The 24,028-nt window shown below is 39.1% G+C and overlaps 1 protein-coding gene across 3 annotated transcripts in view; it reads left to right on the forward strand.

Moving 5' to 3' along the window:
- MOB2 (MOB kinase activator 2) overlaps window positions 1-24,028 on the forward strand; it is a 113,565-nt gene that overhangs the window by 38,930 nt on the left and 50,607 nt on the right. The window contains exon 1 of one of the 3 annotated variants that reach the window (XM_027651242.1): window positions 16,095-16,204. The exons of the other annotated variants lie outside the window; for them this stretch is intronic. Coding sequence (XP_027507043.1) covers window positions 16,167-16,204 — 38 coding nt within the window. The 5' untranslated portion in view covers window positions 16,095-16,166. Of the gene's footprint in view, window positions 1-16,094; window positions 16,205-24,028 lie in introns of those variants that run through there. 3 annotated transcript variants of the gene reach the window in all.

Consider the following 24,028-nt stretch of genomic DNA (forward strand, 5'->3'; position numbering starts at 1 on the left):
ACTAATTGTATGAGTTTTAAAAGGATTATACTTTATTTTTTTTCATTTCACACTCTTACTCCTGGAAAGTTTTTCAGACAGCTGCTGGCCAAGGAGTCAACAAGGGAAAGGTTGGTATGAAAGCCCAGGCCAAGGGTGTCATCGGGTGTCATGGCTTCAGCTGAGAGGCCAGATGTGACATACCACACTTGCTGGATTTTGGTCTACTGTCTGTAAACCATCCTCACAATTCTCTGGCTTTTGTCTCAGCGTCTGGTTAATAAACCATTGACTTAAGAGACACCATCTTTCCAGAGGCAAGGGGTGAGAGTCTTGGATCATTATGGGGATAGTTTACTGTGTCCTCTTATGTTGCATTGACTCTGTAGCTGATTGACTTCATTTTCTGTGATTTTAGTACCTGGTTCACTCCAGCTATGTCTGATGTAGCTCATATTGGATAAAGTTTGTAGGACTATAACTGATTTCAGTTTTAAATATAATTTTTAGGTCAGATTTTAAGATGATGTAGGTCATGTTCTAGTGGTAGCCAAACAATGATTATGGATGTATATATTGAATTTAAATAATTTCTGTTGAAGCTGCACCTTTTTTTCATCTGCTGAGAAACTAAAGAAGGGAAGAGAGAAAACAGGAACTTAAAACCAGTTCATCAGCTACAGCTATTACAGAGTAAATGACTGTAAATCACACAGTGGATATTTCATAAGAGCAGATAAATCTCAATTAGACAATCCTAAATGTTTGTGGGAGGCGCTATGGATATCATCATGTACTTAGTATATTATCCTAGCAAGCAAATAGATCACACCCCTTAAATGAAAGGAGATACTGAAAAGGATTTGAACAATTTTGAGGTTAGTTAGGAATTTTTATGCATATCTCTGAAAAGGGTTGTTTTCTAATAATGTACAAATGCTAAGGAAGATAAAAACATACGTGTTAGAAATCTGGTCAGGCTATATCATGCAGCTTATTTATAGCATTTAGTTTTCAAACTTTCCTAGAAAGGAGTGGTGATTTTTTTTTTGATTCAAGATAGTTCTTGTACGATTCTTTTTGTCAAAGTGAAACTAAAGAAATCACTTCACAGGCAGTATTATGACATGTAAATTGTGAAAGCAACAGAAGGACATGGTCAACTTCCTTCTAAAATGAGTGGTAAACCTAAAGAACAAGAACTTGACTGAAAAAAAATGCCATCACCAGTGTGATAATGGCACTGCAGTGCTTCTAGATTGTGTTGCTTTTCCCACTGTCCTGGTTTTGGCTGGGGAGAGAGTTAACTTTCTTCACAGTGGCTAGTATGGGGCTGTGGTTTTGGATTTGTGCTGAACACTGGGCTGATAATATAGAGATGTTGCTATTATTGCTGAGCAGGGCTTACACAGAGCCAAGGCTGCTTCTTCATTTCGTATTGCCACACTGGCAAGGAAGTTGGGGGTACACAAGACACTGGGAGGAGACACAGCTGAGCCAGGTGGCCCAAACTGACCAAAGGGATATCCCATACCGTGTGACATGCTCAGTATGTAAAGCTCGGGTGGGGGAAGAAGGAGAAAGGAGGGAATGTTTGGAGTTAAGATGTTTGTCTTCCCAAGTCACCATTAGGCGTGATGAGGCCCTGCTCTCCTGGAGATGGCTGAACACCTGTCTGCCCATGGGAAGTAGTGAATGAATTCCTTGTTTTTCTTTGCTTGTGTGTGCAGCTTTTGCTTTCACTAATAAACTGTCGTTATCTCAACCCCTGAGTTTTCTGGCTTTTACTCTTCCAATTCTCTCTCCAGTCCCACTGGCGGGGGAGTGAGCGAGTGGCTGTGTGATGCTTGGTTGCTGACTGGGGTTAAACCACAACACCCACCAAGGAAGATGCATTTTTTTTTTTTAATTGACCTTCAAAAAGACAAAGATGCATTTTGTCTGATTTTTCCCACCACTTTCCTGATCGTTTCCTTTCAGGGGCTGAATTTTTAAGGTCCTTTCTGAAATTGGGAAATTTTCTGTGCTGCTGCAGCTTCTCTGTAACTTCTCCCTTCCTACCCTAGTTGAGTTTCACTGAAGTTCTGCAATTTGTTCTTTCCCTTGCAGTTCATTTCGTAAAGTAATCTTTCTAGCCAAGAGCTACATTACAGTCTTCCTGATAGCTCCAGTCTTTAAATGGGGAATTGGCTTTGCTTACTGCATTTGATTTTAGAATAGTTTATGCCTAAATATATTCTACTCAGAAGCATGCAGCTTTATTTCAGTTTTAAACCCTCTTGGCTCTTGGAAGTATTGTTTCATTATGTATATAATAAATCAAGTAATGTCATTGCCTTTGATATTAATAGAGTTAAAGGAATCCTGAACAGATCTTACTAAACTTATGAAACTGTTCAGTGAAGCTTCAGTTGGAAACAAAGAGAAAAATTTAATTTTTTTTTTATTTTTATTTTGGTGAAATTTTTACTTTCTCAAATAAAAGATGTCAGTCATTCCCTGAAGCTCGTACATGAATTTATAGTGTTGGTGATGAAACTGTGTTGGTCTTTGTGATTACAGAATAATCTGGTTCTGTTGTCTCAGAGATAAGGACTAGTGATCTGGGAGAGTCATAGTTTGAGAATAGTTCACTGTAGGGTGATGGTCCTTAGTGAAATCAAGTACATAAACTTATATTTGTCACATTTCAGAACATCTGAAGATGACAGAGATCAACAGGACTCAAATCTATCACCTACCTTTTTATTTTGCATCTGCTTGTCAAAGTAGCATCTGCTTTGTTTGTAGTAAAAACTGAGGCTCTGGTTGTCTGCTAGAGCATTGCTTAAGATCCCTTTCCTTTGCCCTTTTATTGGCTTTCTGTAGGGAGTAGATTGTATAAAGCATGCCCCTGGAAAGCAGAGGCCGTTAAAAGGTTTAAGACAAATTTGTTTGAAGACAAAGAGGGCATTGAGGAAAACTGTGGAGAGGGATTGAAGGGCTTTCGTAGCGCAACAGAGCCTTGTCTGTGCGGGACTCAGCCTGCCTCTAAGTTCCAGCAGGCTGCTGAGAAGCAGGCCAAGAAAAGACTCTCCAAGACCCTGTTCCCTTCATCTGTAGTCTGCCATCTGGACAGAGGATGGCTAGAGGGTTCCTGGAACGTATAGAAAGGAATCTTGAGGGCTGAAAATAAATGCCACTGGAGACAGGAAGCGTCTGAGACTAGGAGGGTTGGAGGAGGGGAGCAGCTCTGTGGGTCACAGTACTGGTGAGGGTGAGGGGCAGATAAGGGGAGCTGCTGTGCTGTATTGGAAGGTGAACAACCTTTCCTTAGAGGCCTAAGCACCCCTCCGTTTACTGCTTTGTATATGTGAGGGCATCTTAGTTGTCTGTTACAGGAGTTCACCAGAGTGATTTGGATCTTTTTCCCTTGTACAAAGGGTCACTTATATTTGTAGCTCTTGGCATATTAGAGATTTTGAAATCAGAAAGGTTTGTAGAAAGATAAAATTGTGCCAGCCGGTCTTAAATTTGATCTTGATTGTTGTCATGAAGCTGCGAGTTGCTTCAGTGTGGTGTTTGGTGGGGTCTGTTGCAGTCAGGTGAGATGATGATATGGCTGGGCTATGTTCCCCTGAGTTATTTTTCTCAGATACTAAAGTCACTGAGCTAAGATATTTTATTCCTTTAGTGTGCTTTAATAAGTGTTGTAATACTAGAGAATAATATTCTGCCTTTCTGAGTTATGAGGATGGCATAGTCTTTCTATTCTTCTCAGAATGGAAATGTCAGCTAATCATATCACCCATCTTTTCTTCCTATGAGAGCCTCTTAAACCTCCAGAGAAACCTTAGAATGAGAATTCTTTGCATCATCTATTGCGCATTTTTAATGGTAACCAGCCAGATAACTGAAAATGGTTTTGCTTTGTGTGCTGGCCTGTGAGTATTAAGTTGAAACCAGGTAAGTTTTCATTTCTCAAGATGTTTCAAAGAATGTGGTTGTGAAGCAGCTCCTTCCTATTACTGTGCTTTTCAATGCACACAATAAACATCTCTTCACAGATTTCAGGGCCATTATCCTCTAAAGGATGCTCTCAGAAGGCTCAGACTTTCTGGGGAAAGTTAGATGCTATGCATAACTGAACTATTTTCCTTCACTTAAGACTTCTGAAAAATAAAAAATGAAAATATCCTCAAATGTTTATTGTATATCCCATGTGAAAGTGGTGGTGTGTTTCTTATTACTGACCTTGGCAGTGGGGTGTGCATTGTGTCAACATTCCCTGGCCAACTAGAGCTGAGCTGTAGCTAAAAGTCTTTTCTGGATAAGAGAAGAGATTCTCAAAGCAGTTATTTTATCAGCTAAGTGTGTTGGCAGCTTTCTTGGTGAGATCACTGCAGGTAGTTTATTATTTGATTGAAAATTAACGGGGCAATTAGAGCATGAGACCTAAGAGTAGAATATGCAAGTTTGGAATGAAGATCATGTCAATGAATTAACAGTAGTTTTCAAGTTCCTCACTGTACTTGTTCAGCAAATAAACCTGTTAGCCTGATGTTTTAACACACTTTGCTGGTAGGATTATGTAGCTGAAAGACCAACAGAAATCTTAGTCTAGAAATTCCAATTTACATATTGATTAATAACTCCAAATTTGAAAACCAGATGAATATTATAAACTTCTTGTAATGGAAAAAGTAGGTCCTTCCACAGCAACATCCTTACTGCTATAAGGCTTGTCTTATTTTTGTTTCTCTCTAAATTACTCAATATATCATCACTTACAGTGTATCAGTAAGAACTGTAATTATTCCAGAGGCTCCACACACAGTTACCATTTGAATCTGTAATTAGGGAGGTGCAGGGTATCTGTGCTCAGGTTATGTTTTTCTCCAGCTGCAGTATGTATTTCCTACTCCATAGCACAGAGTACAGCTGCATAGTGTTGCAAAGTAAAATACCAATTTATAGGTTTAAGTGCATCTTTTTCTTGAGGGGAAAAAAAAGAATAATGGATAACATGATCCATGTGCCAGCTCATTAATTTTCATATGATTGCTTAAAATAAAAAAAAAGATAAATCCAAAATCCTTATATGTTTTAGGATTGAATACTGGTAAACTGGATTCTTTGCTAAGTTTGAATGTGGCATGTTCTTTGCATTTGCAAACTTTCCCCCATATGTCTGTAGTCCTTCCTCAGAGCAGCAGCTTGTGAGAAAAGGAATTTCAGTAGCTTGCCAGTGTTTACATGAGTCGTTGCTGATTCTTTGCTGAAAGTATTTTATGTTGTGCATATCTTGTGTTGTAAATGCCATGATTTTAGGTTTCCGTGGGACACTTCTGCAGCAGTAACTTCAGGTATTTCTTGGATTCTGGCATATGTAATTGTAGCATAGTGCAGTATAGCAACATGGATAGGGCAGATCTTTCTTTAGGTATGAGGAAAGAGAGTGATTTAGTGTAATTTTTTTGGAGCCAGGCTCAAAAGAAAAAAATTTAAAAAACCTGTCTTCTTCAGAAGCTTGTTGAGTTCATGGCAGTTTTTTTACACCTTTCTGTCACCAAAAAAAAAAAAAAAGAGAAGACCATTTAAATTGACTCTTTATCTGTAGAGAAGGACAAAACATAGCTTAAAGACTGACACATAATTGTTTCTAATATGCTTAGTCAAAACTTACTACAGTCATTTTTCCTCTTAAAGCACTTGCTGTTGCACTTGGGTGGGGTTTGTCAAATTTGTCATAGAATTTTTGGAGAGCACAATGATGGAATTTCGTTATAATTCCTGCAGGCGAAAGGTGGGATTTTATGTAAAAAGATTTCATGCAAACACACACACATATGCTTTCAGTATAGCACGTTATTGCTTTACAGTGACCCTTAGTATGAACTATCTTTTTGTTGTCATGGAACCTCTGCAGTAACAAGGTTACTGCTCCCACAGAAGTGAACCAACTGGGTTTTGCGTGAGTGCACCAAAATATGTGCAGTGGGAGTGAAAGCGAAGGAAAAGATGGCCTTGGCAGTAAGATTGATTCTGTGTGTGTGGGCTTGAAATTATTTTGGTTAATAAAAATTGGTGACCTGTATTAGCAAGTGTTCAAGTGTTGTAGTGATGTTCCTTAGGCTGGGTCAGGAGACTAAAATATCAACTGCTCTTTAGGGGATGGGGGAGCTGGAAGGGGCAGAGACAATAAAGGGGTGAGACAAAGTCACTGGCACATAGTGCTTTGCAGGGGCTTGCATAGTCATTTATTTGGCACTTGTGTCTTCAGAGGTAGAGATAAGGCATCTCACTTGGTGATCCTAATTATTTGATGTGTATATTTTTACAGAAGTGTGGTGTATGAGTAAAAAAATGTTGGGGGGGAAAAAAAGAGAAATAAAATACAAACAACCTGTAACAAAGCTTTATAAGAACAGTTATGTCTGGTATAGAACCAAAACTGACTTGTGCCCTGGTAATGCTTCATACAAGACTGAAGAGCCTCAGGTTTTTTACCACTTGTGAAGAATGAAGCTTTTTGTCACTTAAACTTCAAATAGATATGTTTTTAAAGGTTAACAGCAGAAGTATTATAACATCCTCTTCTAGCTTCCACTGCTCTGAGTTGACCTTTGTTTTACTTTCTTTCAGTGTAGTGAGGATTTTTTTGTTTCTAAACAAGCAAATAACCCATTATTATACTAGGGTATGGAGAGTCTGATCATATATATCAATGGGCCATAATTATTAATTGAATTAGTTGTCAGAAGGAAATAATAGGAGTGACTTTCTGAAAGACGATCTCTCTCAGGTTCTAAAATAAGAAATGGGGTTAGTGTGCAAGTTGACTTGTAAGTGGTGTGTGGAGTTAAAGCATGATGAAGATTTTTGTTGAGATTTGGAGTATCTGGAAAAAAGATACGAGGGTTGCAGGTTGAAGTGAAAGGCAGGTCAAAGCTGGAGAAACCATGCATGGTTAAGTTTGCTTTGTACTAATTTTTCATAGGCCCTTCCAGTTGTCAGATGAGCACCTGAAAAACTGAAGGTTGCTGTGCTGGTGCAGGAGCTTGATGTGAAAGCGAGTATGATATAAAGGTTAAATACAGCCACGGAGTGAGTATGGCTGCAAATTACGAATAAGGAGAAAGCTGGATGGGTAGGGGAAGAACTGCCAGCTCCACTGGAGGCAGAAAAAATTCCAGTTATTAGGGTTTTCCTTCTGTCCTCCCCTGGAGCTGAACCCAGCAGTGTCTTTGCCCAGCTTGCTTGTCTAGGCTGGGCAAGTGCCATTGTAAAGGTGCCTGGGTGTATCTTACTGAAACTGCACATTTACAATCCGTGTGTGCAGCGAGGCCTGCGGTCTGGAACTGACTGATGTGTTTTGAAACTTGACTTGCTTGACATTGCGCGCCCAAAATCACTTCAATGGACATATTTTTGAATAGGTACCATGCAGTACACATCTAAAATCCAGAGGGGAAAACCCATGCTTATTTTATTACCCTGGTGATATCCCTTAAAAGTTGCTCTGAGGATATACTTTTTTAAAGCTTTGGTTATTGAACTAGAAACCGTTTTAGGACAACCTGTACTGTGTCTTGTGTTTTATTTGTTTGTTTTATTTTGCTTCTAGACAGGGTGGTTACAGGTGCTGATTATTCTTTATGCTTTTAGTTTTAAATTATGTGACTGTGGACATACAGCCAGGCATTTTTTTGCTAATTGGTCCTTTGTTTTTTGTTAAGGTAAAGAAATTAGATTTACTCACAGTGCAAGTGGATGTTAACATTGCATGGAAGATATGCTTGCCCTATCTCTTTAAGCATCTGACAGAAGATGGTGTCAGAGGGACAAGGGCATAGTGTGAAAATGGCCCATTATGAGCTACTCAAGCTGCTGGGGTTTAAACTCTTACTCATCAACACACTGTACTATTTGACCCTAAGCAATTTAATCCATTTTTGTCCCATTCCACTGTCTAAAACCGGAGAATATTCCACATTGTTGAGATGTAAATGGCTTGGCTAATGATGTGGTAATTGACCTTTGAAAATTACATTCTAATTAGTGTAGTTTTTGCTTGAGTCCTGTTCACAGCATTGCTGACAAGACTGCTTTGATTACTGTAGCTTTGTGACTTTAAGCAAAATTACTTGAACTTGCACTAAAAATCCAAGCACAATAAAAAAGTAAATAACAACAGCAACAATAACAAAACATTAGATAAATAGTAGATATTCCAGAATAACATGTAAGGAGAATTGCCCTTCTTAATTTGCTTTATGGGCTTTCTTTTGCCTATCTGTTGGGAATAAATATTATCTTAAGTTTTTAAAATTTAAACTGAATCACATCTTGATTATTCAGTTTTCAACCAAAAACTGGTTCTCATCTAACCTGGGTCTTCACAGCAAGTTTACTCGTTCTCCTTACATTGTCCTTCTTCTACATAATGGCACAGTAAAAGGATAAGAATTCCAGGGGCAGCTTGGAAATTCTGCTTTTAAGGTTGAATTAATGTTTTATTCTCAAAATAGGAATATTTGCTATGTTCTCCCAGATCATCTGTTGCTACTGAAGAAGTATAGTCATATCTCTGAAGGCATTTAACATCAGTTTTCTAGGTAAACACTTTGATTGCATAAGACTGCATACAGGGGTGCAATACAATATATAAGTAAGGAGTTAGGAATTGCCTTGAATTGCATGTTTTCCCATTGCATAAGCTTGAGGGACTACTTCTCAGTGGAAGTCTGTAAAACCAGAAATGGGACCAGGCAGTAGCTGGGCAAAGCTTGGGTGAAATTTAGTGGCAGGTATACAATTTTTTTATTGTAGTTTTTTGACTTGAGAATGGTAGCATACAAAGTAAGAAGCCAGTCTTTGTCTACCATATTGCCTTGAGAGCTGAGCTCCGTGTTCAACAAAAATCTTTAGAGAAGGTATGTGTGTGCTCACAGATGAGAGAATGAAGGGCAGTTATTCAGGAGTGAACTGCAGCTTCTCTCATGTAAGAGGTGTTTGGAAAGGCAGGAGGCCTAAGCAGTGAGGTTTGAATTGAGAGCTGAGGATTTCTGAATTATGTTATTCTTTCATTTGATTCTTGGCCTTTTATGAGTCACTTCATCCCATTAAACCCTAGACTTTGCATCATCTTAGATCCCGACTGTCCAAGTGCTTCCCGAAGTGTTGTTATTGCTATTTTACACTTTGGGAAAAGAGATGCCAAAATGGAAGACATAAGCTAGCTGATAGATGTAGCAGATCCTTCATTCCTGGCCTTAAACTGTTTTAAGAATCAGGGGGTATTTTATAAGTACCAGGGATCTGATATTGAAAGCCCAGTATTCTGGCATTATTAGAGTTTTAATTCACATTTGCTGCTCTGCCTTAGAAAGTGAAAACAACCAGTGCAGATGGTGCCCTGTGTGTCTTATCCTCAGTGATGGGGAAAGACAGAAACAGCACTGAGTTTTTGATTCTGTTTCCAAGTCGTTTCCTTTTATCTGCTTCACTTTATAACCATTTCCTCCTGGGTTTTTCCACTATAATGACTGTAACAATCACCGACACAGGTTGCAGGGATGGAGGGTTTTTTTTCCAAAGTGCTATTAAAATTTCCAAAAGTGCTATGTAAATGCTAGTTAATGTTCTGATATTCTCAAATGTGAGGTCCAGACTCTGACTGGGGTGAAGTATTCTTGCCGTCCTTTGAAGGATGGATGACAAAGCTTATGTCTGGGATTTGTCTACAAAGACTTTTTGTTGAACATTTAGGATCTTGGAAAAATGTGAATAACAGCAACTGAAGTCAAATTTGGCAAGGTCTTTGCTGGGATCACCTTAAAAATCCTGTGTTCAAATGATTTATGTTGCTGCCTTTGCCACTGACATGCACAGTATTTTTCACTTTGCACTTCGTTTCAGAGAAGCTGTTTCATTATGTGCATTAATTTAGAAGAACAGAATAATCTGCAAAAATAATACTGTATTTATTTGTTTTGAGATAGTGAATTTGCTTCTTTCTGAAGGTAAGGCAAAAAGCATGTCTGATAAGTGACTCTACAAATGCAGGATGATAATTTGCATGAGCCTTTTTAAAGTATTTAAAGAATTTTCATTTTCTTCATTAAGGGTTCTTTATAACAAGTTTTACTTGTAGGATACCAGGTTTCTGTATTGGAATCAGGGTACTGTTTCATTATTAACAAAATCAATCTACTTTTAAACTTTTTTGTAAGTTGAAAAATTGCTTGTAGCTTTTAGCACCTTAGGGTGAGACCACTTGGCTAAATTAAAAAAAAAAAGAAAAAAGGAAAAGAGAAAAGAAGCCAGTTGAGCAGTAGAAAACTTAACTACTTTTTTGTTTTGTAGGCTTCAGGAATTTGTATGTGCCCGATAGTGTTTAATTTTAGCTGAAGTCTTTCTCAGAAATTTCTCTCCTGTTCTCCCTCTGTGGTACTTCCAGAGTTCTCCTGGGTTGTATCATTAGCTAAATTTTGCAGCAGAGACTTTTATACCAGCTGGGACTTGTTGGGTGGAGCATGTTGGTAATTCATACAGTTGTTTCCTGTTCTTGGGCTGAAGGGGCAGTGCCTGCTCTAAATTACCTGCTTGATACTCTTGCCAAGAACATCAATATTCTCTTACTATTTTTTATGTTACTTTATGAGCCTTCCTTTGAGATGGAGAGAGTTTTGGGGCCTGATCTGAATAGGGATCTTCAAGCTCTACAGCCGTTTGCCACAGTTACATAAATACCTGTTGTCCACGTGGCTGGTCTTAGTGCCCATGTGTGGGAAGCAGGGCAACTTTCACTTCCCACTGAAACATTAATTTTGCCACAGTACTTTTGTTAACCCTGTGTAAGGACCTCTCTTCAACACCAAAATTAATTATTAATTTCTGTCTAGCTGCTTCTCTTTCTAAAACCTAAAAATCATTTAAAATAAGTCGAAAAGAATGCACTTGAGCACTGTGAGGTCCAGTACTGAACTACATTACATTAACTCTTTTGGACAGCCCTTCCAAAGAGGAATCTGTTCATTCACTCCAAGCCTACCTCCAGGAAACTGCCCCAAGTAGGGGTTCACAGCAGGCAGAGTGCCAGAGGTCTCAGACAGTTTGGCACATGCTGAAAGCTTGGTCTTTCCTGTATTGAGCCATGGGCAGATGTCCATTAAGAATGATTAGGCAAAACTGATATAAAAGCCTTGTAAAATGGTGTGTGTATTTTTTTCCTTTCTTTTTTTTTCCCTCCTCCCCTATCCTCTTACTTGAGAAGTTTTATGTGGGTGTGTATTTTTTCTAAATTTATAAACCCTGGCTTTTGCCCTGGTCCGGTAGAAACTGCTCACCCACCCTTTTCCGTTTCCAGGCGGATTGCTGTTCTGTTATTTCAGTTCTGTAACTTTCTCCAACCCTGTCCTGTTTTGCTTATTATAAATTGCTTGCAATAACCCTTTCATTGCCGCTGTCATCTTTGCCTTAAATCAGGACTGGCTGTTGTATTCATTACTAAAAAACAAAGCAAAACAATCTTCTAAAAAGCAAATTAAAGACTTCTCCCCTGTTAAGGCTTTCTCTTTGAATGTAGTTAATGTGTTATGGCTTTCATTTGTATATTGACCATTGTGTCCCCACACAGGGTTTTTTCTTTATTTTCAATACTAAACCAAAACCCTCACTGAAATGGGATTTCTTTACAACTCTGGCAGAGAAATCCCTTCAGCTCTGAAGCTGAGGCAGCACTGTCTTCATGTGCCAAATGAATTAGCAGAATTTGGGGAAAACATTTACATCCAGCTATGTCTTAGAGTCAATTTTCCTGTTCTCCTTCACCTCTTTTGCTTCTTCATTCCTTATAGAGCAACAATTGATATTGACCTGTAAGGTCTTTGTTCCTCTAATTTCAGTGTTTAAGCCTGGATTAGCTAAGTAGTTAGGTAGAAGTAAAGTGAACCTGACTGACCCACTGTTTGGTGCAGTGCTCTAAGGGTATAATCAGACCAGGAAAGTAGCCTCAAATTCGTTTCTTGTAACAACTCAGTCTTTCATTGATTATCTTGGGAATTAACTTGGCCGGCCCATAAGGGCATGTTATGATGCAAGACAGTAGAAAACAAGGTTAAGCCTTAGGTTAGTGGGTATTTTCCAAAAGAAAGAGTGAATTGTTCTCTTCGGTAGTCAAATAGACAAACTCGAGTAGATTTTTCAAAAACGTTGGAGGGAATGGGTCAAGGATACATGTATAAAATAACACCAAATGCTGTAGAAGTAACTTTTTTAACACTTGTGAAAACCCTGGCTCTGGAAAATAGGGTACATATGGGCACTCTGTCTCCTCTCTTTCCTGGCCAGATGTGGAGAACTGAAGTTGCTAGTGAGTGTTTCTTTTTAGATGTAGAAAGATGTTTCATTCATATGCAAAGCTCCTCCTGGATGAATAATTAGGCTGTGAGTGTACTGTAAGTCTTTCCAAGTAGTAGAGGACTGGCTATTCTCTTCTGTACCCAGCTTTTTACTTAAAATGTAAGTTTCCTTATTAAAAGGGATTTTTTAAATAGTAATTGAAATAGATCTTTCAATGCTGTTTTCAAAGCATAGAGTATCTGGGAGATGGTTGAAAATGGTAAATCATCCATACTAATTTCTGTTATCTAAAGAACTGCTCTTTGAGCTAATGTCCAGAATAACTGGGCCAAATGGTCCTGTTGAAATTTCCCTTGGAAGCAGAGCAGTAATTGGATGAATGTTTAGCCTGGAAACAAGTAATCCGTGCTGAAGTTTATGGATTCTGCTTGGGAAAGGGAATAAAAGAAAAGTGGACTGTAAGAATGCTTTATTTGTCAGAAGGGATCTTAAGGAGACATAAAGATGTTTTCCCTCCTCCCATGTGTCTTTACCACAGTGAGGATGTTTCAGCTTGTGTGTGCTCTCTGGAATGCGTAGGTGTAGGGAGAGAGGGGAGAAAAGAATTTCTTTAGGTGCAGCTGACTGAAAATACTGTAGGAGATAATGTGTATAGCACATTGCCTCACTGTAGAGTTGCCTGCTTCAGCGAGTTTATCATCTTTATTTTCATGTTGACTAAAAGTAAGGGGCTTTTTATCTTTGTTAACAAAACACGTTTCTCCAGAAGACCTCTCTGAAGCAGGAATTCGTTGTTTCTGAAGCAGTTGTGTTGACAAGTAGGCTTTAGCTGTGTTTCTGTGGTAAGTTCTTTTGTCCCTGATAGCATTTTGGGATCCCAGCATCAATGTGGCTGACTCTGGCTCTGATTGGACAGTTTATATTTAGTTACTGGTTTCCTATAATAGTTTTCAGATGGAGATGTTAAAGAACACATACCCTTGTGCTGCTGTAATCCTAAAAGAGCATGGGGGAGTGAAAAAGAAAAAAAAGCATCGATGTCTTTCTGCATAAGTAGTGTTTCGAAAAAACAGCAGCTGCTTACAGCCACAGAATGCTGAAATTAATTTTTAAAAAATTAGGTAGCCACTAAAGCCAAAGAGCTCAGAAAATCCATGGGAAAATCAGTTAAATTTTGTAGCCAGAAAGGAGTTTTAAAAAGCTGTGGGAAGGTCTGCTTTTTTTAAAGTTACAAAAATTTTGATTCTTCAGTTTAGAATAGTAGTCAATTGATATTAACTAATAGCCATCAAACAGCACCTCCTGACAGCTCCTGTGTCCCATATTGCTGGTGTGTTTCCAATGCAAATTAGTAGATGCCCAAAAAAAGCCGTGTCACATATGATTCAATTATACTCTCAGAGGCATCTTTTGTTTCAAGTAAAACTGAAAACATACCAGATTTACTCTGAGCCTGGGTTTAAGATGACCTCTCCAGAAATCTTGGCCTCTGAGAAGAAAACTGATTTCAAGTTTTCATTTGAGATGGGTTTGCAGAGTGTTTAGAAATTATTTTTACCTAACATTTTTTATTTATTAGCTTATTTTTTATTCCCTAAATTATTAACCAAACAAATCATCCTAGTTTTCTTTGATGAGCTTCCACGAATGTGTCTCCTCTTTATCCAGTGCTCGTAGGTAGCTGCCTGCAGGGACCTAACTTCTAGATCTTCTATGGCCATAATGAATCTTTACCAGCTCCTGAGGGACAGCAGGGCCTGACCATAGCACCTGGAAGAATTAGGCCCTGGTGCCAGCCAGTACATAGGTAGATCTTTGTAAACTTGATGGTTGAGAAGAACATGAGGTATGATTCTTTCCCATGATGTAGATGATAAAACCAGAGCGATGCTACCACTGTCCTTGTAATGTATAACTTATTCTGAGGAGGAAATTCTACAGTATGCTGTAGCCTGGTGACTTGAGCTAGTTTGTCTCATGTGGTTATTTGGTGCAATTTTCATTTTTTCTGCCAGCTAGTACTGGGAGCAAATCATAGAAAGGTAGGGGTGAGAGACACCTACTTGGTCTCCAGATCCTGGAGCAAGATCATCTCAAGGGCCGGCAGTAATGGGGACTCTGGAATCTCTTCCTGTACTTAAGAACTAAAAACACACCCCTCCGCAAGCAAAATAATGCTAACCTGGTTTGATTCTTGTTTAAGTCCCTTCGTGATGGACAAAGCAGGAAGAATATTTTGTTTCCTTTCTCTTTACAGCAGTGTTCTAAATTCTTGGAAGTGTTATCTTGTTTTCTTCCCTCAGTTTTTGCATCTGTGAGATGAAAAATATTCTTGGTGCTCTCTGGGCTCCAGCTAATTCTACATCTGTCTTCAACTAGGGTGCCACGGATTGGGCATGGTGCTTCAGATGAGGCCTGATAGATGCTGAGAATTGCTCTCTGTCTTGTGGATGCAGCATATTTCTACAGCTCAGTCTCACTGCCTTTTATCAACACTATGATGTTGATTTCTTCAGCCTGTAATTCATTGTAACTTATTCCTTTCAACATTTATGATCTATTCAGTCCCTATATAGGTCTGCTTGATTACACCTAAATGTATAATCTGGGGCACCTGGGAAGAAATTAAACAATTCTCCCATTTTTTAGGCTGTTTTTCTATAACTGTTAAATTATTTCTATAACTGTTAAAATGAAAATTCAGCTTGACAAACATATAGTCTTTAGACATTTTAGCCATTCAAATAAGAATAGTGTACTCAGGCCAGAGTTCCATGGGACCCTACCAATTGCTTCTGTCTTTTTAGGTAGTGAATATTTAATCTTTATATTTGTCTAGTGTGCAGTTTTCCCATTATCCTAAAGTAGTTTCACCTAGGCCACAAGTGACAGTCGTTTCAACATCCATTGATAAAAACGCTTTTCATGTGATTTATTACTCAAGTCAGTGTCGATTTGCACACAGACAGTAAATGATCAACAGTTATCTGGAGTAATTTTGGCTTTGTGTGGTAGATTCACCCCTCTAGTCCAGACATTAAGCTGTGCAGCTGTTTGGTTCACAGCTATCAGGGAACGGGAGGGTGAACAGAAAGGGGAGGAAAACAGTCTTCTCGGAGGCAGTCCAATCCTGTGATTTATGCAGGGCAGCCTGCCCAGGACTGGACTGCTAGAGGATATTTTTCTCTGCAGCATTCAAGCGTGACTTGTTTGCCTGTTTTTAACCTACTACAAGGAAAATAAACCTTTTAACCACTAATCGTGTGTCCCTTTCCACATATGTAATTTTTAACTTGATATTGGGGGGAGAAAAAAACCCCCAAAACAGTCTGAGTGTTTGTTATTTAGGGCTTCTTGTTTAGTTGCCTTGTGCTGAGGGTAGTGCTAAATACTTGAGTGATAGTCGCAGCAGGGCTGGTGAGAAGGAAGGAATAGATCTGAAGCTACTTTCAGGCTATTTAGAAGAGCAGCTCACTGATAAAGTACAGCTTTCTACAAGATTTATTCTTGCACGTGCGGGGAGAAGATAAGGTATTTCATAAAACCTCCTCTGTGAGTTTTTGCTGCTTTTCCTTAGTAGGCTCCAAGATTTTGTCAAAGGTTCGTTGGGGAGATTTTACACCTCCAGACTCTTGTTTGGCTGCAGGCAGTTTCCTCTGGGCTTCCTGCTAAGTGGCTTTGGTGGCGGTTTCACATTGTTCCTCACTGATGACTCAGGGAAACAGGAAAGAGATCCCCTGGTGAACAAAAAGCGCAACCACCAAACAGGTGCCTGTATTCTGGGGTGGTAGAGGACAAACCACCTCATTCTGGACTTTTTCCTAAGATTCTTATCGGCAAGTATGAGACTCAAGAGGAATGGTTCATACACGCTGAATGGGTAAGAAAGAGCCTGCATCCTCTTTTGAATCTTCATCATTAAAACCACGTGAAAACGGAAGCCTTTATTTTCCTTTCTAGTAATGGGGTACATGAAATAATGGCCATGTCTTTTGTCTCAAAAACAACAGAGAATCACAGTGTATGAAATATGCAGCTTATTTAGCTTGTTTTCTTCTGCATTTTGCTAGATTTGCTTTTATAGTATGTGCGTTTGGTGGGGGCCAGTTAGAGTTGTCTGTATGTTAAAATGAGGTGGATCTACTCAGTAAAATCATGAAACATTAGGAACTGTGTGATTCCCAAAGAGGTGCCTGTGGTAATGATTTTAAACATTTGCCAGCTTTTGGTACAAACAAGAGATAAACTCATTTAATGTGATGCTCCTTGACATGAAATACAATTTACTGTAAATTTAGTAAGTATGAAAAATTCATTGAAGTAGTTTCAAGTAGTAAAAACTAGTCCAAGTTACTTTACTAGCTTTGTGGTTTTAAAAATATTGGTTTTCTTTCTCTCTGCTGTTGAATCTTCTCAGCAACAGAGAATATACCATTAGTGGAAAGAAGATATTCCTTGTTTAAGGAATCTTATTGTAATAATTGAAAATAGAAAATTTTCGGGTGAAGTTTTTTTTTATAATTGCATTTGAGTTTTACTAAAGCAGATTCTTGTGTGTTTTCATATGATGTAAGTTTTATTTCTTAGCACAGCATACCTGATCTGAGGAGGATTTGTACTTTCACAGCTCGGTGCTAACTGTTTATTTGAGCTCGGCAGGTGACTTGACAACTGACGACAGTTTACTTTGGTGCTGCTTTTAACCTTCTGTAATGAGTAAGCACTGTGCTAAGTGCCTCATGGGGCAGTTGCCTTTAGTGCTCTGTTCCTGAAAAGCCCGGGTGTATTTCAGATTCTAGCTGCAGACCCACCCCCCAGTGCCGAGGTGCTGTAACTGTGCCATGGACCATGGGTTTGACTGGCAGTCTCTGCACAGGAGAGGCAGAGAGCAGTGCAAGGGGATCAGGTTGGGAATACTTTGGCAGTGTTGTTTGGCTGGACTGTGCTGGTCTGCACAATGCTGCTTAGAAGGGTCCTTTGCTTTGCCAACACATGTTTAAATCTGATTTTTTTTTAAATTCTAAAATTTTATTTGGATTACGTTTTCTTAATGTCAGAGTAGACGGGTGCTAACATCTTCCTGGCATATCATTAATGCTTTTTTTTAATAACTGTAATGAAAATTCCACTAGCTGTCTGGATACAAGATCAAACGTAATGGGAAGTTACTATCTTAGAGTATCTGATTTTAAGCTTTGACATGAATTTGTCCCTCAGTGGGGTTGAGTTTGTAGTAGGTAGAGGCTAAGAATATATTATCATTAACTTGGCTTTTTTTGCAGAGGTTTTTGACCCTTTAAGAGATTATATTAGAGATTTAATTAAGAAATGGCGCTGAAAAGCAAAAGGTAATGGATATTGCTTGTGTTAAAGGAATTTAAATTTTAGTTACAAGAAGCACAATCTTTAATTGATTTGAGGTTTATTAAAAATGAATGCATGGTATAGAACTTCAGGGAAATACATTGTACAAGATCACCCTGTACATCTGTTCTGCCTTGTTCTAACTTGCAAGATGCTGCATAGTCATTTTAAGGAATTTCACTTGTTGTGGCCCTGTGCATACCTGGCATTACATTTTACAGCAAGCATTTAACTGGAAGTGTTGTATTACAGTGAGTAAAACCAGTGGCACCCAAATGCTTGCATGAAAAAGGAGCTTCAGCTGTGAGTTTGTGGGAGACTCAAATATTATCTGATTCTAACATGCTGATGTGCTTTGCTTTATTAAACAACAGATGCTGAGGAGTGAATTTATCTAATTAAAGAAATTCCTTTTATGTTTATCTCTTGCCTAGATGGTTTAATAATGCAAGGTAATGGAAAAAGAGCTTCAAGTATGTTTTCCTGTTTAGCCTAAACTTCTGCCATGTCAGCAGAAAGGCTTGTTTTGATCTTTAGGGGTTTTTGTTTGGGACATGGTGTTCTACTTGTCAGGTGGAGCAGCACCCTGTTGTGTAGGTCATTTGAGGAGAGGGGAGCTCATTGGGGTGGAATGTTGTAGGGCAAATACTGTGTCAGGTACCTGCATATGGAGGGGACATAGCATGGGATTCCTCCTTACAGTGTAGTGCATGAAAGCTTTGAGCTTCTCTTATGTAAAATAACAAAAAAACCCCAAACAAACAAACCCCCACAAAAACAATGAAGAGAACAGTCAAACTCTAAGGTACAGGCATTATGTGAAGCCCCTTACATCTTTTGTATAAAGATGCTCACTTTTCAATAGTTCTGTCTTTGACACCTTGCAGTACTCCCCAAAACTTTAGATCCAATTTTCAGGAAAATCTTGATTCTTCCTTTTAGTTTTGCTTGTAAAGACAACACTGTAGCAAAAGTCATCACAATAATTAGTTTTTTCCTCTGTGTATGTTTTGGTCAGGCCCTAATTGCACTTTTAAACTCATGAAGGAGGAGGAAGACTACAAAGGGAGCTAAGATGCTTGAAAATAGTTTCAAAACTAATACCAGCTAAAAGCTCCCCCTGCCTTGCCTTTCTGCTGTTCCATTGTACCTCAGCTGACACTCACATAAGAACTGAACAAACATAAACTGGAAACACAACTAAAATCCAGAGTTTCACTTAGAAACAGTGATTTATGGCTATTCTTTGAGCAGGTCACACTGGACATGGGCATGTTCACTCTTGCTTTTTGAAGTGGGTATTGGTTACACATGTCTGTGGAGACAGAGGGATATGGTGCTGAGATTTGTCAGAGGACACTGAGTTAGAAGAAGCACTGTATCTTCCTGAGAGGGAGAGCAGAAATCTTACCTGCCCTACCAGCGTCTCTTTGACGGTGTCGTCGTTAAGTCAGCTTTGCTGTTGTGTGCTAACCTGCAGTGTGCTGATTACATTTCTTTGCATTGCAAAGTTTCTTTTTATAAACAATTTCTTTTGAAGATCATCCTAGCTTGGGAGATATTCCTTTATTTGCATGGTGCTGTGACACAGTGGCAGTGAAAAATGCACTGGCGCTGTAACCATTTCAGCATAATTTTTTTCTCTTTGCAGTTGCTGTTTTTTCTTTCCTTTTGTCCATTTACCACTTGGAATTAGTGACAGTAAAAGTCTTTGCAGGCTGGTAGGGTGTCAAATAACAAATATTGTTTATTACACATCTGTTTCCTCTTTTTCTTCTAATGACTTAAGTTTAAGGAAGGGTGTAAATCCAAGCATGCATTTCACAAGATATGACCTCAATGCACCCGAAACAAATATGCAGCTTGAGCTTCGGTGATGTGATCTAAGCTTCCTGTGCCTTTTGGAATCATAATGTATGGGCCTATGCATTCCTAAAACCTTTGTAGTGATGCAGACAGAACCGTGCCCTTCTGGTGTACCTTCACAATGGCCATGCCCTCTGCAGGAAAGCTTTGCTGCAGTGGTAAGTAGGTTATGAATTGTAGAAGTGAAGACCTCCACTGGACAGCTGGGAACTTGCTGACCTTCCTTCAAATATCATAGGATATACTGACAGTGTACTAGGTAAAATTGCACCTAAAATGGGCTTTCCAAAGGCCCTAGTCAGAGAAACATATGATTCTCTTCTGCTTGTCATGGCAATTTTGACAAGGCCATGCAACCTACACTTGGTCTGCAATGTTTTACAAACCAGTGCATGTTAAAAACTTGACAACTGTCTGAAGACAGCTGTTTAAGCAGTAATCTCTGCAACTCCTGCATAGTGGCTATGCCAAACCCCCATCGTGATGGAACAAATATGTAGCACAAACTACAATGTTTAAGTGTTAATTAAAGAATTTTTATCTTCTCATCATGGCCCTACTTGACTGCACTGCTGTACAACTGCTGGATGGCATGTTTTCCTGGGACATTTGTAAGTGCCAGAGGAATGTAGCTAGATTGTGCATTCAGAAATCTGGCAGGGGTGAAAGCTTTGAAAATGCAGCGTTTGCAGCTCAGCATCTCAGTGCCTGTGCTGCTGAGGAGCACGTGCTCAATTTTCTTGAAAAGTTTGTGTTTAACTTGTGACATTGGTGTTTCACCTTAGAGTTGGAATAGTTTGACATTTCCCTTCTGCTCAGTGCAGCCCTGGGCCCTTCTGCAAATGCTCTTTGAGTTCTGCTGCCTTAATCTTGGTTCTGTGTGTACATGAAGGTGATTATATATAATCACAGTCAGAACTAACTCATGCCTTGAAACAAATTCAAGTTGGACAGGGACAAAATACTTAGGAATATCTTAATGATTAATGGGTGCTCAACTGACTCTGATAAAATATTGTTGGCCCCAAGATGTTTCCTCTTCTCCAAGCCACTGCTTTAAACTAATGACTTTTGATTTTGAGCCAAGCACTGAAATTGAAAAAATAATTTATTTTTCTTGTGTGCTTCCGTCTTGTGCTGACGCAAAGCAAGCCGAGGAGAAAAAGTAGTATCTTATGTTTGGTTTGCCCAAAAAAGTAGAAATAGGAAAGAGCATAGTAAGCCTGCTTCAGAAGGCTTTTTTTATTAAGTCTCATTGCAATTGCAGGAAAAATAGCTTTGAAGGATGTGACAAACAGTTCATGAAAGCCTGTTGAAATAGCTCATCTGGCAGACAGAGGTAGTATGAGCACCCAAATATCTTATCTGAGGAGAAGCAGCTGTTTGAACTGCTTTACAGTCCTCCCAAATTACCATACTTTCTGTCATGAAAAAAGGGGAAATCTAAGGGTAGCAATACAGACAGTTACCCTTGGAAAGCACAGCACAGATTTATCCGATTAGGGCCAAAAATGTAGATTATCCACTTCAGTTTTTGTTGGATTGGGGATTCAGTTTTGGAGAGTCATCTTTAGAATGCTTTATGGTGTCAGAAAATGTAAGCTAAGATGCAAAATGCCAGCACTGCTGGCTGACCTCTGCCTCACTGGAGGTATCTTAGTACTTTCTTGTCAGCTGTAGCCAGCCCTCTGCTCATTTGTAACTTAGTTACAGGTTCACTCTTCCAGTTCCTGAAGCTGACACTGATTTTCATTCACGTACTTCAGTTACAAAGTGAGGTGGCTTCTCACATGTCATTAAAATGGCCTTATTTTGTTCTTTTTTGGAGGAGGAGGGTTACCGCAGTGCATGCAGGGATGATGTTTCAGTAGTGTTTGGATGAAGACTGAGATCTGAGGCTGCTCTAACTGCTGGCTGTGTACAGAGGGAGAACAGTGCCCAAGGACAAGCAAAATTGTGGCAAATGCTCTCATTCTATACACAGCAGAAGTTTCCTTTATGAAATACTTTCTCCAGGTCTCCCGCTCCACTCGCCTGCATCCTATATTTACCATCCAATTACTGCACAGTGATATGGCCGAATGACTGGGACAGGATTTCAGTCCAGCACCATTTCCCACATGCAGAAAGGGCTGCTGGCTGTTTCTGACCACTGCTGCTCCTCTCTGCTGTGGATGTTTGTTACTGCAGGTTCTGGCTGCTGTACTTTTCCCCATGCTCTGCCTGAAAAGACCCCACTTACTTTACTGTTGGCTCTCCTGTAGGAACTATGGAGAGATGTAGGGACCCATAAGAAGTTGGAGGAGAGTGACAATGAACACAAGGCTCTATCTCCACCTTCAGGAATGTTGTTTCTTTTATAGTGAGTTGCGGGTATTGGTTCTTTTTAAACTATTTTAAGTATTCAGGCTGAGGAAGTTGGGACTGTTCAGCCTGGAGAAGAGAAGGTTGTGTGGAGACTTCATAGCAAATTTCCAGTATCTGAAGGGAGCCTACGAGGAAGCTGGACAGGGACTCTTCATCAGGAACTGTAGTGATAGGACAAGGAGTAATGGGTTCAAACTGAAAGAGGGGAAATTTAGGTTAGATATTAGGAAGAAATTCTGTACTGTAAGGCACTGGAACAGGTTGCACAGAGAAGTTGTGGATGACCTATCCCTGGAAGTGTTCAAGGTCAGGTTGGATGAAGCTCTAAGTAACCTGGTCTAGTGAAAGGTGTCCCAGCCCATGGCAGGGGGGTGGAATTAGGTGATCTTTAAGGTCCCTTCCAAGCCAAACCATTCTATGATTCTCTTGCCCTTTATATTCAGTGTAGCTGTTCACGTAGCATTTTTCCTACAACCCAAGATTTATGATCTCACATGTGTTTTCTTTGAAACTTTTTTTGCATGTGTGAGCATTCAAAAGTACTTTTGACATTTTTATATTCATTAACAATGTATGTGTAAAGGCTTAAACTGTAAACCTTATATGGGGAAAGTATTATAAATGTAATGCTTCTAAATAGAAGATTTCATTAGAACTTGCACTGTGAGTCATCGTTGTTATATTAATAGAACTATTCCCAAATATGGATTTGGAACTGGGCCTTCTCCATGGTGAATGCTGCAGATGACTTATAGAAAATAAGTATTTACATTAAATATCAAATTTTTTTGGGGGGTAACCTCTTGGTCAGCCGTATCAGTGGAGCACATAGTATAGAATAATTTTATAATGTAATTCTGAAACTGCAGTAGTTTATGTTAGATGATATTTTAGTCAGAAAAGTCTTTTTTTTTTCTTTTTTTTTAATGTGAAAAAGTAATTAAGAAGTAAGACTTAGGCTGTGACACAGAATTATGCGCATTTTAATACATACTCTTAAAACTGACCTGATCAGTTAGTCTCCCACCCTTTGAAAATACTTAAATCAAAGAACAACCTGTAAGACTGTGTCTTCACAGATATTTTAGTCTCTACCAGAAGCAGAGATTTAATTCAGAACTCCAGGCTGTGCTGTTGCAGGTCTTGTGTGTGCGTATTCTTCTCTCCCTCTTTTTTTTTTTTCCTAATCTTTTTTTCTTCTCACCATAGCCTATATCCTTACTTACTGGAAATGTCTCACTTCTTGATATAAAACAATGTTGTGACACAAATTAGAGAAAACTGTCATCCTTGCTCTTACACAGAACCTTGGGTGGTCGTAAGTGCTCATATTAAGATTTGACTATTACAAAGATGTTGTTTCATGAACGATCTGGGGCCAGAAAAGGGAACAACAAAACATTTCAGAGGTTTAACTGGTTTTGGGGGGGTTTTTTGGCACCTTTTCTACCAACTCGCTCCTTCCCTCTCTCTCCCTCCCTCCCTCCTAGTAAATTGCTTTGTGGAGTGGGTAGTGTGATCAGGGCTTATAATGAAGGTTGTATATGTGCAGGGTAAGAAGTGCCCACTAAAAGTAGCCATATAATTTATGTGTTTTACAACTGAACAATTAACAGACCAATTTATAGCTCATTAATCATAACTAGGGGGCAGTAAATTAACTGTCAACTTTTACACTAGTTACTCAGTAGCTTGATATGCAATGGACAGTTTATTTCTGCTTCTTCCCCCTAAGATGTTCTGAGGACTAGAGCTTTTTAATGGGTTCTTACTGTGAAAGCATACTGAATAAATGCATTAAACATAGCCATTTAAATAGCATTTTTTCAGTGAAAGTACGCTTTCCATTGAAATAAAATGGGAGCATGTTTTCTTCCGTGCCCGCTGTCAAACTATACCTACAATAATGATGATGTAAACTGAAGTTTCCTTCCTCACAGCTGTCTTGAGAGAACTCTTGACTATGGTCCACTCTAAAGCTAAGAAAGGAAAAAGCAAGACCTGTTAACGATTTTGAAAAATCTCTAATTCCCAACAATGCAGCATGTCCTGCCAACAATGCAGCATAAACCATTGCTTTACTTAGTGCTACTGGCCTAGCTAGAAG

This window comes from Corapipo altera, unplaced genomic scaffold (assembly GCF_003945725.1).
Source record: "Corapipo altera isolate COAL_440 unplaced genomic scaffold, ASM394572v1 78, whole genome shotgun sequence".
Classification (NCBI taxonomy): Eukaryota; Metazoa; Chordata; class Aves; order Passeriformes; family Pipridae; genus Corapipo; species Corapipo altera.